This window comes from Mytilus edulis, chromosome 4 (genome assembly GCF_963676685.1).
Source record: "Mytilus edulis chromosome 4, xbMytEdul2.2, whole genome shotgun sequence".
In the NCBI taxonomy this organism is placed as follows: domain Eukaryota; kingdom Metazoa; phylum Mollusca; class Bivalvia; order Mytilida; family Mytilidae; genus Mytilus; species Mytilus edulis.
In genome coordinates this window covers 49,671,334-49,686,531 of record NC_092347.1, presented here as the reverse complement: position 1 = coordinate 49,686,531, position 15,198 = coordinate 49,671,334, and the positions used below count along the sequence as shown (strand labels likewise).

At 31.5% G+C, this 15,198-nt stretch overlaps 3 protein-coding genes across 3 annotated transcripts in view; 2 read left to right on the top strand and 1 right to left on the bottom strand.

Annotated features, from left to right (window-relative positions):
• Positions 1-12,809, top strand: part of LOC139521424 (atrial natriuretic peptide receptor 1-like) — a 65,583-nt gene extending 52,774 nt beyond the window's left edge. Inside the window, exons 20-24 of the mRNA XM_071314899.1 lie at positions 2,394-2,586; positions 4,300-4,489; positions 4,940-5,023; positions 11,411-11,502; positions 11,693-12,809. Coding sequence (XP_071171000.1) covers positions 2,394-2,586; positions 4,300-4,489; positions 4,940-5,023; positions 11,411-11,502; positions 11,693-11,788 — 655 coding nt within the window. The 3' untranslated portion in view covers positions 11,789-12,809. The remainder of the gene's footprint in view (positions 1-2,393; positions 2,587-4,299; positions 4,490-4,939; positions 5,024-11,410; positions 11,503-11,692) is intronic.
• The window catches only part of LOC139519895 (erythroid differentiation-related factor 1-like), a 495,405-nt gene that overhangs the window by 183,529 nt on the left and 296,678 nt on the right, over positions 1-15,198 (top strand). The gene's annotated exons all lie outside the window — the stretch shown is intronic.
• LOC139519893 (dual oxidase 2-like) overlaps positions 12,941-15,198 on the bottom strand; it is a 59,071-nt gene continuing 56,813 nt past the window's right edge. The window contains exon 31 of the mRNA XM_071312184.1: positions 12,941-14,981. Within this exon, the coding sequence (XP_071168285.1) occupies positions 14,856-14,981 (126 nt within the window). The 3' untranslated portion in view covers positions 12,941-14,855. The remainder of the gene's footprint in view (positions 14,982-15,198) is intronic.

Here is a 15,198-nt window from a genome sequence, read left to right as displayed (position 1 = left end):
TAAACGGGATAATTATTCTTTATTTATTAGTTGTAGTTGTTTTTAAGATAGTGTTCAGCAGCTGTGGATACTATCACTCGGTACATTGAGCTTATTTGGAAATACTAGAAATGGCTAGCTGTGTTATGCTTCGTTTCAGTCGCACGAGTCATTCCCTTTCTATCTGTTTTAATTGTGACATGATCATTTGATAAACATACTTCTATGAACTCCATTGGCTTTAACTTGGATATTTATAAAAACTGTGTATCATAGAGATGCATGCGTAAAATAAGTTCTCGACATAAACTGGCTAAAATATCAGATAAGAATTAAGCCTCACGTTATATTTACGACGAAGAAGCCTCAAGCTATATATAATACATGTACTTACGACGAAGATTAAGCCTCAAGCTATAGTACTTATGATGATGATGATACTGATGTATGTCTTATATCCAGCGGCAAATATTACATATATATTGAGGATGATGAAAATTAATTATAATGATAAATACATATACCTTTTTAAACATGCCCGACAATTAAGAGTCGCATTTTCATATGCTAGGTAACAAGAGAGCGTAACCACTATAAAGAAACACTTGTCTTTCTACGAGTAAACCAATACCTGCTCTTGCTCGTGAATGCATCATGCTTGGTGGAGAAGCCGAAAAATACAGTCTTAAAGTCATTCGATCAGGGGGTAAAACAAAATAATTGAATTTGTATTCGAGGCTAGCCTGCTACCAGTCAATCCCATATACAAGTATATAATTATGAATATAAATTTTTTTTTTCCAGTCGTGTAACACCTTCACTGGTGATCCTGTCATTGGATCTGTCGCATAGTTGTCACTTTTATATATATATACCTCCAAAACGAGACAAAAATTGAAACTTAAAATTTTTACTAACTCAATCAATATATGCGATAGCTTTAGAATCTACTTCTAATTGAATGAATACGAGTAAAAGAAAATTCCCGTAAAGACTGAAGTGACATTATAGTTGTCTCAAAAATGTAACAACTATGTAAATTGACATTCTCATCCACTTTTAATTAGAAATACTTGAGTACAGAATATTTTTAGCCAATTACTATGTACTATAATAAGTTGAAAGTTTACTATCCACAGTGGTCAATGCAGATTATTAGTCATCAATTGCTAATCAAGTACACCTTCCAAATTACAATCTATATAACGAATTGGTGTACACATTTATTTGCACACATTTATATTATCAATAACAATTTTCTGTTTTCAATGTTCATCGACTCTCATTTGAAAGACAAGTATATGTCAACTATTAAAATTTAAAGAAGTACATGACCTTTTATTGATGTTTTTTTTTAAATATTCACTTCCCGTTGACGTACGTTTTACCTGTTGAATTTGTTTTTAGAAGATTGTAAATTGAGGAAATTAAGTGCAGAAGAAGAGAACGTTTGAAATGATACTTAATAATTAAAAGTATGATGCAACCCCAGTTATCAACTTTAACAGAGACACGTTCTGATTAACATTTTGAGTTCATTTTTTCTGAAATTACGACAAAATCTATATAAATAATACCCACAGAAATTAAATATTATAAATAAAAATTAAAAATCGAAAAGAAGAATCTATCTGATAACGACAAACAAAATCCATACAAATATCAAATAATAAAAGGTTCATTAAATTTTACAAAGTATATCTGAAAATCAAAGTCATTGTCAAAACCATGAAAGACAACTCAAATGAATCGTATGATAGGTAAAGATACGTATATATACGTGGATCTTATGACAGTGAAGTTTAGGCGGGAATCTCAATAATCACGTGATATATAAAAATCATGATTTCTTTCGTTTTACATCATCTTAGAAATATTTGATATTGATAAAATTTATTATGAATGGGTTTCATAGTTTAGGAATACTTAGTTAAAACTTGAGTAACGCATTTAACAAAAGTAATTACCGGTCCCGTTACGTGCGTACGTCGAGTTAGGTACGTATGTCATTTTATTGGAAATCTCTCATAAGACTTATCAGTGACGCTCATATCAAAATAGTTATAAAGCCAAACAATATAAAAGTTGAAGAGCATAGAGGATCCAAAATTTCAAAAAGTAGTGCCAAATACGACTAAGGTAATCTATTCCTGGGACAAAAAAATCCTTAGTTTTTCGAAAAAAAAGTTTTTACATAACACTTTATCGACATCATCATCAATTCATATAATCATTCTTATGTATGAAATATTTTGCAAAATGGTGAGGTAAACGTGATTCACTTTGTGAAGTTGTATGTTATTTTGCATTGCCATGCTCTCGGTTTAAGCTAACAAAGCAAATAGAAAATGATTAAAAAAGATACATTGTTTAAAAGGAAATACATACATTACACCAAATATTAATCTTTTCAGGCCTGTAGCTGAACAATTGAAGATGGGCATGAATGTACAACCAGAAATATTCGACTCAGTCACTATTTGTTTCTCAGACATAGTGGGATTTACAAAATTATCATCGCTCAGTACTCCAATCCAAGTGGTAGACTTATTAAACGAATTGTACTCTGGATTTGATTCTACAATTTCGCATTACGATGTGTATAAGGTATGAAGTTCTTTTTTTTTATTGCAGCTTACATAATTCATTTATTGAAAATAACAAAAAGTAAATTCACAAAAATACTGAACTTCTTGGAAAATTCAAAATTGAAAGTTCCAAATCAAATGGCAAAATCAAAAGCTCACAGACATCAAACAAACAGCTGTCATATTCCTGACTTCGTAAAGGCATCTTCCTATGTAGAAAATGGTGAATTAAACCTGGTTTTATAGCCAGCTAAACCTTTCTACGCTGCCTCTGTTGAAATAACTAAAACAGAAAGGGCTGTAATTACCTAACATGGCCCCTTTTTGTGACTATGTTGAACGCATCTAAATCGAACTAGATATAAACATGATAAAGGATACAACAGATACAGTCAAGTCTGCCTCACATCTTGACTTACATCTAGAAATTGACAAAGAGAGTCGGTCGAAAACAAAACTTTTCGACAAAAAAGATGATTGCAGCTTCCAAATTGTGAAATTTCCATTACTATGTAGCAAAATTCCAGCAGCGCATGCATACGGAGTATGTATCGCATCTCCCAATTAATACGATATTCCCGGGATTGTATTTTCGATCACGATTCCCTTGATAGAGGGTTGTTGCTCACAATGAAGCTATTAAACCAAGAGTACCAAATGCTGAAGTTGAAATCATCCATTCGTAAATTTTACGGACGTCATCACAAGTTGGTTGACCTTTATGGAATAATCTATTCACAGATGATATCGGATATGTTCCCTATTTTCCCCTATCGTAATTTCAATCCCGTTCACTTTTAACGAATGTGACCTACCGAATAAGACCATTTACCGGGTTTTGTAATAACATGAGCAACAACACGGATGACACATTTTGAGCAGGATCTGCTTACCCTCCGGAGCACCTGTGATCACTTCCATTTTTTGGTCGACTTCGTTTTGCTAAGTCTTTAGTTTTATGTTGTGTCTTGCGTACCAATATTTGTCCGTTTGTCTTTTTCTTTTTTAGCCAAGGCGTTATCAGTTTATTTTCGATCTAAGAGTTTGGCTGTCCTTTTGGTATTTTTCATCCCTCTTTGATTAGAATATGATTCACTGATTTATAATACACTGTTTCATCTACCAAAAAATTGTTTCTTGACGTCACAATGGTAGGTGTAAATGCTGTCATAATCGGGAAAATAAGCCAAAAACAGAAATTAGGATGGTTGTCCTTTTCTTTACCTGTGCAAATTTAGTATGGTACTACTTAATATCGCACATTAACATTCTTTTAATACCAACCGTGCAATACCTTCATGGGTAGCCGATTTCGTTAAAAACAATCCTCGTCGTTTTAGTAGCATATCTTTACAGTCTCTTTTGTAAAAACTTTGCTTATGTTACCTTTTTAAATTTTAGAATGACATGGAAACGATCTCTGTTCGGTTTTTAATTGTCTAACAGTTAGTTGAGGTTACATTTAAATCGGAATAGATTGATATGATTCACTTTGAATCATCATAATCGTATTGATGAAAGATATACGTTATCTGCAATATTTATAACTATTTATATTCAACAATTAAAAGTAATAATTTTTAATATTGGTGTTGTTTTGTACACTTTTTATGCGTTTATATATACATGTATAAGCAATTCCTAGATTAGCCATGTTGTTGAGCGTACAGTTACTGTTGTTTACTGTAAACTTCTGTAACATTCTGAACCTTTTATCACGAAATCTTTTCAGGTTGAAACTATTGGCGATGCTTACATGGTTGTTAGTGGGCTACCTATAGAAAATGGTCTAAATCATGCCAGAGAAATAACCGATATGTCTTTAGACTTACTGCAATTTGCAGATAAATTTGAAGTTAGTTTTAATCCAGAGTACACATTAAAGTTAAGGATTGGACTACATTCTGGATCTTGCGCTGCAGGTAAATCTTCAATATATATTTTCATCGTGATTTTGTATTGAAAAAAATCCCTCGTCATAGATACCAGAATTGATCATTTTAAGCCAGACGCACGGTGCTTTCAATTTTAAAAGACTCCTCAATGACGCTCGAATTCAAAAGATTGGAATGGGCAAATAAATTACAAAGTTGAAGATAATAAAGGCTCCAAAATTCCAGAATTTGCTAAATACAGCTTTAGAAATCTATTACTGGTGTTTATCCTGTTGTATTTCATCGAAGAAACAGTTTGCTATTTTTTTTATTCATCTTTCGTTTCATTGCAAAGGTTTTCAGAAATGTCTTATTCCCTGTTTCTTTTTTGATTCGATTAGTTCGGTTGTTGACGCTGATGCACATCTTCTGAGTCTTATGATTGTGTGATACCGTAAACAATGATTTTGATATCAAAGCCTTTTTTGCTTCAAACAGGTGTAGTAGGGAGAACAATGCCAAGATATTGTTTATTTGGAGACACAGTAAACACTGCATCAAGAATGGAATCACACGGAAAAGGTAAAGTACATTTCTTTCACAAAAATAAACTTACAAAATCTACATAGTTAAAATCTAAAACTGAAAGTGGTTATTCAAGAAGGGATTCATTAATTGAAGACCGACACAACAAATAAAACTGAGTAGACTAGATTTTCATTCACTTAGACCCTGTTCACACTAGCATTTTTTTTTATCGATTTAATTTGAATCGATCTAAATAAAACCAGTTAGCGTTCACATTATCTTTAATCATATCGATCTCTATCGGTCTAATATGAACCACTGCGTTCACACTACAATTAAAAACGCAATCGATCTAACCTTTTTGCCCGTAAAACTGTAAACACTGTGTATAAATGTTATAAATAGAACTGATTTATCAAATGCATGTGCTGATACACTGATACACACACTTGGGAAAAAAAATTGGATAAAGTTATTGTTTCTCTTAAATCACAATTTAAAATTTTGATACTGGTGTTATTGCAGTTTTCTTTAATTTTGAAAAAAATAACTGTAGAAACGAAGTTACAACACGACGCCGGAAATACTGCGGTTCCTGCAAAGTAAAAAATATCAACATAAGAAAAGAAGACACAGATTTTGCAAATCAATGCTATGGCGAAGACAACATGTTTACAGTTTGTTTTAAAGGTCTTTTAACAGAGAACTATGAGTTAAACAACGAACCTATGTGATAGTTTTGCCGCTATACATGCGCATACGTTATTTTCGATTCAATCGTACTAGTTTAAACCGATCTCTGCGTTCACATCTAAAGTAAGATCGGTTTACTTTAGATCGATTCAAACTAAACTACCTCTTTTGGTGTTTTAGTTTAGACCGATTGAAGATCGATTCAATGCGTTCACATTAGCCCTTAAACCGATCTAATGTGAACCGGTCTAGTTTAAATCGATAAAAATGTCCTAGTGTGAACGGGGTCTTACTTAAGTTCTTCGGCGGGTTGATCTTGTTTTCATAAAGGCAAATATTTCGATACAGTTAAAATTAGAACGGTACCAATTCTTATGCACAAAATGCGCATTTCGACAATGAATGATTCTGCAATACTTATTTTATTCTAATTGCAATTTAATTAAGAAACACCCAGGCCATGTGTAACTTTCCAACAATCTATGGCTTCCATGAATTATTTCGATTCAAATAGGACAAATACGATCATTAAAAAACTGAAGCGAGAGTGGGTATGCTGTGTGTGTGGTTGTTCTTTTTACCTCCCCGTTAGATAAAGCTCATGCATTCTAATAAATATATAGCCTGCATGGATAATTTCGTGAATAACCGCTCGAAAAAACTATATTATTCTTTTAATTCTCCAACCTAACATTTGCCATTTTTAATTTACATGTTTTTCTCGTAAGCTACTGTCAAATCCAAAGTTGACATTTTGTAACTAAGGAGCAGCCATGTTGACTTGCTGAAATCAGTAAATATGCAAATAATGCAATAAAATAGAAAATTAATCAAAACCTACCTCAAAAATCAATTTAAATACACTATTATACGTATTTGGATGGCTCAAGTAACAGAAAACTTTCAACTCAAGCGTTTTCATTTGTATGACGTCATGTTTTAAATTACTTAAATGCGCAAAAACTTTCGCGGAATTAATTAATTTATTTGTATTTTGTTAATTTCTTCGAGCTCTTGTGCATTACTTCTTTTCATTATGCATCCGAATAGGAATACAAGTTTCCCTTTCATGAATATGACCTACCGAATTAGACTATTTACCGGATTTGTTATCACATAAGGTAGCAATACACAGTTAGGAGTTTAGTTTCGCATTTTGGCCCCTGTGGATTTTTCAAATAGGAAAGTTATTGTGTAATAAAATTCATTTTTAGACAGATGAGTGCTAATTTAGCCTTCAAAGATGGTTTATAAGTACATCAAGATTATTTTTTACATGTTTTATGGGCTGTTTTCTGTTTGACAATCCGTATTTTCATAGATAGACCGGCCATCGGTCCAGAAATTATTGTACTGTTTACAAACACTCTTTTTCTACACGAAGTTTTTGACGCAATTTTACAAAAAAATGAGATGAAAGACATATAATTTTCATTGGATTTGCTGAATGATATATGTACACAGTTTCAGAAAAGGTATTACTTAAAGCGATTGAAATTCTACTTTTAGCCAAATTTTGGGGAAATATGTGACATCTTTCCCCCCCTTTTTGCAATATTTTATAACAAATAAATGCAGATTGTTGCCATGGATACACCAAAAAGAAATTATATTTTACCATTTTATATGCTGGATATAACATCTATGGAAGATTCTGATTACATACATATGCCCATATATGACACAAACAGTAAGCTTGATATTGCAAGAAAGCAATGAAAAGGGGATGGTAAAATTCATAAAGGGCAAATTTTAGTATTTTTTCCTAACTGTTTATTGCTACCTTATGGCATACTTACCAAGCTCAGAATTGTATAATTTAAGACTTTTCATGCCACAAATCTATTGATATTTAGATTCTAAATCAACTTCTGAGTAAATTTAGTGTTTAAGAATGACAATATATATCAATTTTGTTGTTTACAGTCCTTAGCAACCAAAATTAGACATTTTGACACAAGGCTTATATTTGTACTCTATCGGTTTAACTCTTGCTTCTGATGGATTGGTCTGCATGTAGTAGCCTAAGTATTGAACGTGTTGGTTTTTTTCTTGCGAATATATCAAATTATTGTTTTTATCAAGATTTCATGTTACATTTTGGCATATATTAAATGTATAGTTAAATTAGATGTAAGAAATTGATTCCCTATCACCAAGTTTTTTATCAAGTCTTTAGTATGCAATAAGCATAAAGATTAACATTTTTATGCTTGAAATTGCTAAATTTTATACAATGTTGCATCATCAGAGATCTTATTAAGATATTCAACATTAAAAAACTGACAAAAGAGGTACAGTTTTTAAGATTTGGCTAAAAATTGAGGTAGAGACAAGATTTTACACTTTGACTTGGCACCTTTCTTTAAAATCAGTTTTTGTCGCGTTTCAGTGTCAACTGCTAACCTTCATAAAGTATTCATTACTCAACCAATTTTCAAAAATAAAAGGCCATTTTACTGGTATTAGCTAGCAGAACTCAGAAAATAAGTTAAAAGGGAGAATTTGAAAAAAATATTTACTATTAAGGTAGCAATACACAGTTAGGAGTTTAGTTTCGCATTTTGGCCCCTGTGGATTTTTCAAATAGGAAAGTTATTGTGTAATAAAATTCATTTTTAGACAGATGAGTGCTAATTTAGCCTTCAAAGATGGTTTATAAGTACATCAAGATTATTTTTTACATGTTTTATGGGCTGTTTTCTGTTTGACAATCCGTATTTTCATAGATAGACCGGCCATCGGTCCAGAAATTATTGTACTGTTTACAAACACTCTTTTTCTACACGAAGTTTTTGACGCAATTTTACAAAAAAATGAGATGAAAGACATATAATTTTCATTGGATTTGCTGAATGATATATGTACACAGTTTCAGAAAAGGTATTACTTAAAGCGATTGAAATTCTACTTTTAGCCAAATTTTGGGGAAATATGTGACATCTTTCCCCCCCTTTTTTGCAATATTTTATAACAAATAAATGCAGATTGTTGCCATGGATACACCAAAAAGAAATTATATTTTACCATTTTATATGCTGGATATAACATCTATGGAAGATTCTGATTACATACATATGCCCATATATGACACAAACAGTAAGCTTGATATTGCAAGAAAGCAATGAAAAGGGGATGGTAAAATTCATAAAGGGCAAATTTTAGTATTTTTTCCTAACTGTTTATTGCTACCTTATGGCATACTTACCAAGCTCAGAATTGTATAATTTAAGACTTTTCATGCCACAAATCTATTGATATTTAGATTCTAAATCAACTTCTGAGTAAATTTAGTGTTTAAGAATGACAATATATATCAATTTTGTTGTTTACAGTCCTTAGCAACCAAAATTAGACATTTTGACACAAGGCTTATATTTGTACTCTATCGGTTTAACTCTTGCTTCTGATGGATTGGTCTGCATGTAGTAGCATAAGTATTGAACGTGTTGGTTTTTTTCTTGCGAATATATCAAATTATTGTTTTTATCAAGATTTCATGTTACATTTTGGCATATATTAAATGTATAGTTAAATTAGATGTAAGAAATTGATTCCCTATCACCAAGTTTTTTATCAAGTCTTTAGTATGCAATAAGCATAAAGATTAACATTTTTATGCTTGAAATTGCTAAATTTTATACAATGTTGCATCATCAGAGATCTTATTAAGATATTCAACATTAAAAAACTGACAAAAGAGGTACAGTTTTTAAGATTTGGCTAAAAATTGAGGTAGAGACAAGATTTTACACTTTGACTTGGCACCTTTCTTTAAAATCAGTTTTTGTCGCGTTTCAGTGTCAACTGCTAACCTTCATAAAGTATTCATTACTCAACCAATTTTCAAAAATAAAAGGCCATTTTACTGGTATTAGCTAGCAGAACTCAGAAAATAAGTTAAAAGGGAGAATTTGAAAAAAATATTTACTATTAAGGTAGCAATACACAGTTAGGAGTTTAGTTTCGCATTTTGGCCCCTGTGGATTTTTCAAATAGGAAAGTTATTGTGTAATAAAATTCATTTTTAGACAGATGAGTGCTAATTTAGCCTTCAAATATGGTTTATAAGTACATCAAGATTATTTTTTACATGTTTTATGGGCTGTTTTCTGTTTGACAATCCGTATTTTCATAGATAGACCGGCCATCGGTCCAGAAATTATTGTACTGTTTACAAACACTCTTTTTCTACACGAAGTTTTTGACGCAATTTTACAAAAAAATGAGATGAAAGACATATGATTTTCATTGGATTTGCTGAATGATATATGTACACAGTTTCAGAAAAGGTATTACTTAAAGCGATTGAAATTCTACTTTTAGCCAAATTTTGGGGAAATATGTGACATCTTTCCCCCCCTTTTTGCAATATTTTATAACAAATAAATGCAGATTGTTGCCATGGATACACCAAAAAGAAATTATATTTTACCATTTTATATGCTGGATATAAAATCTATGGAAGATTCTGATTACATACATATGCCCATATATGACACAAACAGTAAGCTTGATATTGCAAGAAAGCAATGAAAAGGGGATGGTAAAATTCATAAAGGGCAAATTTTAGTATTTTTTCCTAACTGTTTATTGCTACCTAAGCAACACGACGGGTGCCGCATGTGGAGCAGGATCTGCTTACCTTTCCGGAGCACATGAGATCACCCCTAGTTTTTGGTGGAGTTAGTTCGTTTTGCTTATTCTTTAGTTTTCTATGTTGTGTCATTTGTACTATTGTTTGTCTGTTTGTCTTTTTCATTTTTAGCCTTTGCGTTGTTAGTTTAATTTCGATTTTTGAGTTTGACTGTCCCTTTTGGTATCTTTCGTCCCTTTTTAGCTCACCTGGCCCACAGGGCCAAGTGAGCTTTTACCATCACTTTGCGTCCGTCGTCGTCCGTCGTCGTTAACTTTTACAAAAATCTGCTCCTCTGAAACTACTGGGCTAAATTAAACCAAACTTGGTCACAAACATCATTGGGGTATCTAGTTTAGAAAATGTGTCCGGTGACCCGGCCAACAACCAAGATGCCCCCCACGGCTAAAAATAGAACATAGGGGTAAAATGCAGTTTTTGGCTTATAACTCAAAAACCAAAGCATTTAGAGCAAATCTGACAGGGGTAAAATTGTTTATCAGGTCAAGATCTATCTGCCCTGAAATTTTCAGATGAATCGGACAACCCGTTGTAGGGTTGATGCCCCTGAATCGGTAATTTTAAGGAAATTTTGCTGTTTTTGGTTATTATCTTGAATATTATTATAGATAGAGATAAACTGTAAACAGCAATAATGTTCAGCAAAGTAAGATTTACAAATAAGTCAATATGACCGAAATGGTCAATTGACCCTTTAAGGAGTTATTGGCCTTTATAGTCAATTTTTAACAATTTTCATAAAATTTGTAAATTTTTATTAACATTTTCTACTGAAAATACTGGGCCAAGTTTATTATTGATGGAGATAATTGTAAGCAGCAAGACTGTTTAGTAAAGTAAGATGTACAAACACATCACCATCACCAAAACACAATTTAGTCATGAATCCATCTGCTTTCTTTGTTTAATATTCGCATAGACCAGGGTGAGCGACACAGGCTCTTTAGAGCTTCTAGTTTACTTTACCATCTCATTCAATTGGCTTTTTTACATATAGTTACTTGGACTCTAAATGACATGGTAAGTATGCACATCGATGTAGCTAAACCAAAATTCGGTGCAAAATAATTTTATTTTATTGTATATTGTAGATTCAAGAATACACATTAGTCATCAAACATACGAAATATTAAACCCTACAAATCGATATGACTTGACCTTCCGCGGGGAGCTTCTAATAAAGGTATAATATATGCTTGTAGAAATTTTAATTATAACCTTTGTTTATTGATAACTTCATTATTTTCAAAGAAATTGTGAATAGAATTAGAAAATAAGATGTAAAATGTAAAATTATTTAAAAATTGTTTTTCTATTTGAACAAAAAAGGGTGAAATCCAAAATCATTTGTACCTGCAATCTGCTTTTTTCAGGGAAAAGGATTGCAAAGAACCTATTGGGTCCAAGGAAAAAAGGATCAAAGAAATGACGGTTGTTTAGAATCAAGTGACCAAGCGGAAAAAAGATAGATTCAGGAAAGCAATAAAATTGAGAATGACCCACACTGTTCTTTAATTCTAATGGAGCATGTCAGGACTATGTAATTAATTATCCATTATCTCATTACTATTATTTGTTGTTTGTTTATAAATATATGACAGTAGAATGGGCCAATATTTTGTTTTCAAATTATCAACTCGATCATCATCTCATATGCAATCATTTAAAATAGATTTCTCTGGGTCAATTGATAAAATACGCCAACAATATAAACGGTCGACCTTATTATATATAGGTGAAATGATTAACAACATGCACCACCATTATTTCACAGTTAACTATTGAATTAAATTGAAACAACTGCTGGTGGAAGTTTTAATCCCGAGGGTGCATGGATCAACAACCCAGTTTTCAGCATGTTTTTGTTGACATGCAATATAACTGAAACGACATTTTGTGTGGATTCATTGTTTAAAATTCATTCAAAAAAGCCGAAGTCGTATTTGAGACTCCTTTTTGGAATTTAAGGTTTTTAAAACTTCGTTTAGGATTTTGGCTTTTTAACATTTTCCATTCGTGCGCCACCAACGAGTGATGGGGGAATATCGTATAAATTGGGAGGTATATACTCTGTATGCAGGCGCTGCTGGAATATTGCTACATAGAAATGGAAAGTTCGAAATCGAGAAGCTGAAATCATCTCTTTTTTCTTTCGTAAAGTGTTGCTCTCAAAAAGTAAATCACAAAAATACTGAACTCCGAGGAAAATTTAAAACGGAAAGTCCCTAATCAAATAGCAAAATAAAAAGCTCAAACACACGAAACGAATGGATACCAACTGTCATATTCCTGACTTGGTACAGTTTTAATCGACCCTGATTGCCAATTTCTAGATGTAAGTCAAGATATGAGACAGAATTAACTGTATCTGTTGTATCCTTCCTCTCTAGTTCGATTGGAAAGAGGCGTTCAACATAGTCACAAAATTATGAATGATTTAGCGAAGGAACATCATCTATATAGCGTAAAGTAAAGTGAAAGTATATGGCTTGGTTTATTCGATGAGTAAAAACATATTTCTAATTCTATTCATAGAGGCTTGCCGTGGATACTGTAAAGTGACTTACCATAATGATCGGTTTTTTTTCAAACATGGTTACAATAGCTAATTTATCAATGAATACAGTTAATAATGCGTTTATTTATAAAAAGTACATTCATGAATATAATAAACTAAAATAAAAATAATGATGTTTTTATATACATATATTTATATATTAATTACAGGTTAAATCAAGTTGTATACAGCTTCGTTTATTCATAAAAAAATCCACAAAAAATATATTAGTAGATAATCAAATTTTATCATCGTTGTTCTAACGTTTTCATCCTTCACGGGATACAGAAAAGATCTTGAAAAACCCTTTATAAAGACAATGATATCAAAGCTAAATGCGTAAAGGAAGTACGTAGTTTATGCACAACAATAACGTTATAACACACTACTCCGTGGTAACATTGCTGAGTTACATATCCTGATAAGTCCCTTCGATGATGGAAATGTTAGATCAATGATGCTAATATTTTATTATCTACTGCAGATTCATTTATTTTCGTAGATACCAATTTTGGTGGTTTTAGGAACACTTGAATATTCGTCGATATTCAATTTCATGGATTTGACAAAGTTTGCATTCATTCCTTCAGAACATTTGTATTTCGTTGAAAATTTAAATTCGTAGTTCCCCTCTACCCACGAAATCCACGAAAATTGGTATCCAACGAACATTAATGAATCAACAGTACATAGCTGATTTTTGTATTTTTTTTATATAAAAATAAATGTATTAAAGTTAATTACTAATTTTTGATAACATTTTGATATCTTATTAACTCTGTAGACACGCACTAAACAGTCTGTGTATAAGTAAAAAAATAAACCTTTTCTTCTTTTAAACGGTTTGTATTATTTGTGTATTAATATTTTAAACACACACATACTAGATTCCTGATAGCTATCTTATGCATTAAGTTGTATATTTAGATGGTTTGGTTACCAGTTTGGAATTATTTATTCGCCCTTGGATACATTAAGTAACGTTTTTTTCTTCTGTCTACTTTCTTTCCCCTCATTTTGTTAAAAATATAAATGAAGATTTAATCTGCTATGTATGTAGACATATTATCAGCCATTAATACGACTCTTTTAATATTTTGTTTACCTCAAAATATCGAGCAAATTTCATTCAGGGGTTGACAAAAAGAATTTTAATACCATTCTTTTTTTCTCCATTTTATCTTATTTCCAAAGCAAAAAGGCTCTTCAACTTTTCTGATTTCACAGTGGCATTACAGGGATATTTTGTGATTCATTTGCGTATTGCAAGCTTTGTTGAACTGTTAAGAATATAAGAAAATCAACATGATGTAAAGACTTTTTTATGATCATGAACTATATTGACTACTGATATATATGCCAATATTCTTATAAACACGACGAGATTATTTTCAAATTTGATTTTGAGAATATAAATTCTAAGTTTTAACCATATAGAAAGATAGATGTTGAATGAATGCAATTGAAGCATTTTATATATAAACTTCAAGATAAATATAATAGGAGATACGCTGCACGTGTATACAATATACAGTTTCTTTTATATCGTGACGTGTTTTCGAAGAACAGTCCATTTATAAAAGATCAGGTTTTTTTCGTATATTCATTTCGAATAATTGTAAAATCGGACTGAAATTTTATTTATGGGTAATCTCCAAAATTTGGCTTTTTGCAATATAAATGACAAGATGTCTACAATAAAACAATTAAAAACAACAACATTTGATGTAGAATAATTTTTAAGCCATACCAACAAAGACTGAACATGTTCAACACCAGTTGAGTGAATGCATGTAAATATGTTTTGTTGTATAATTTAGTTCTACTATTAAATACTTGCAGTTAGTACAAATCTTAAGTGTATTTGAGAACAATAAAGGAATATGCATACATGTTATGATATGGGACCGGCATATTTATTGCAGTAACAAAATGTTTGCATGAAGACATACCACACATTAATATTTCTTTTTGATGTATCAAAAGTTCTCAAAATGATGTGAATACGTGGGAAATCCTTCTAGCTTGTTAACTGCAGTTTTAGCTTTCTCTACTTGTAACGTCATTGGTGGAGGACCACAGCTGAAAACTCCTACTTGCTTAACCTATAATAAAATATCCACAAGAATTATATTTTTCTAGTAAACAGATATAAATATGTAAGCTATTCAAATTAAAACACGTTATTCTAATATGTTTTCATAACGTTTTTGTTTCTTTACGTTACTACATGTAAACTGTAAGTTTATACTAATTTAAGCTAAATACGCATATCGCACTTTACGTTGTGAACATACATTTAATAATGCTACAAAATTATGA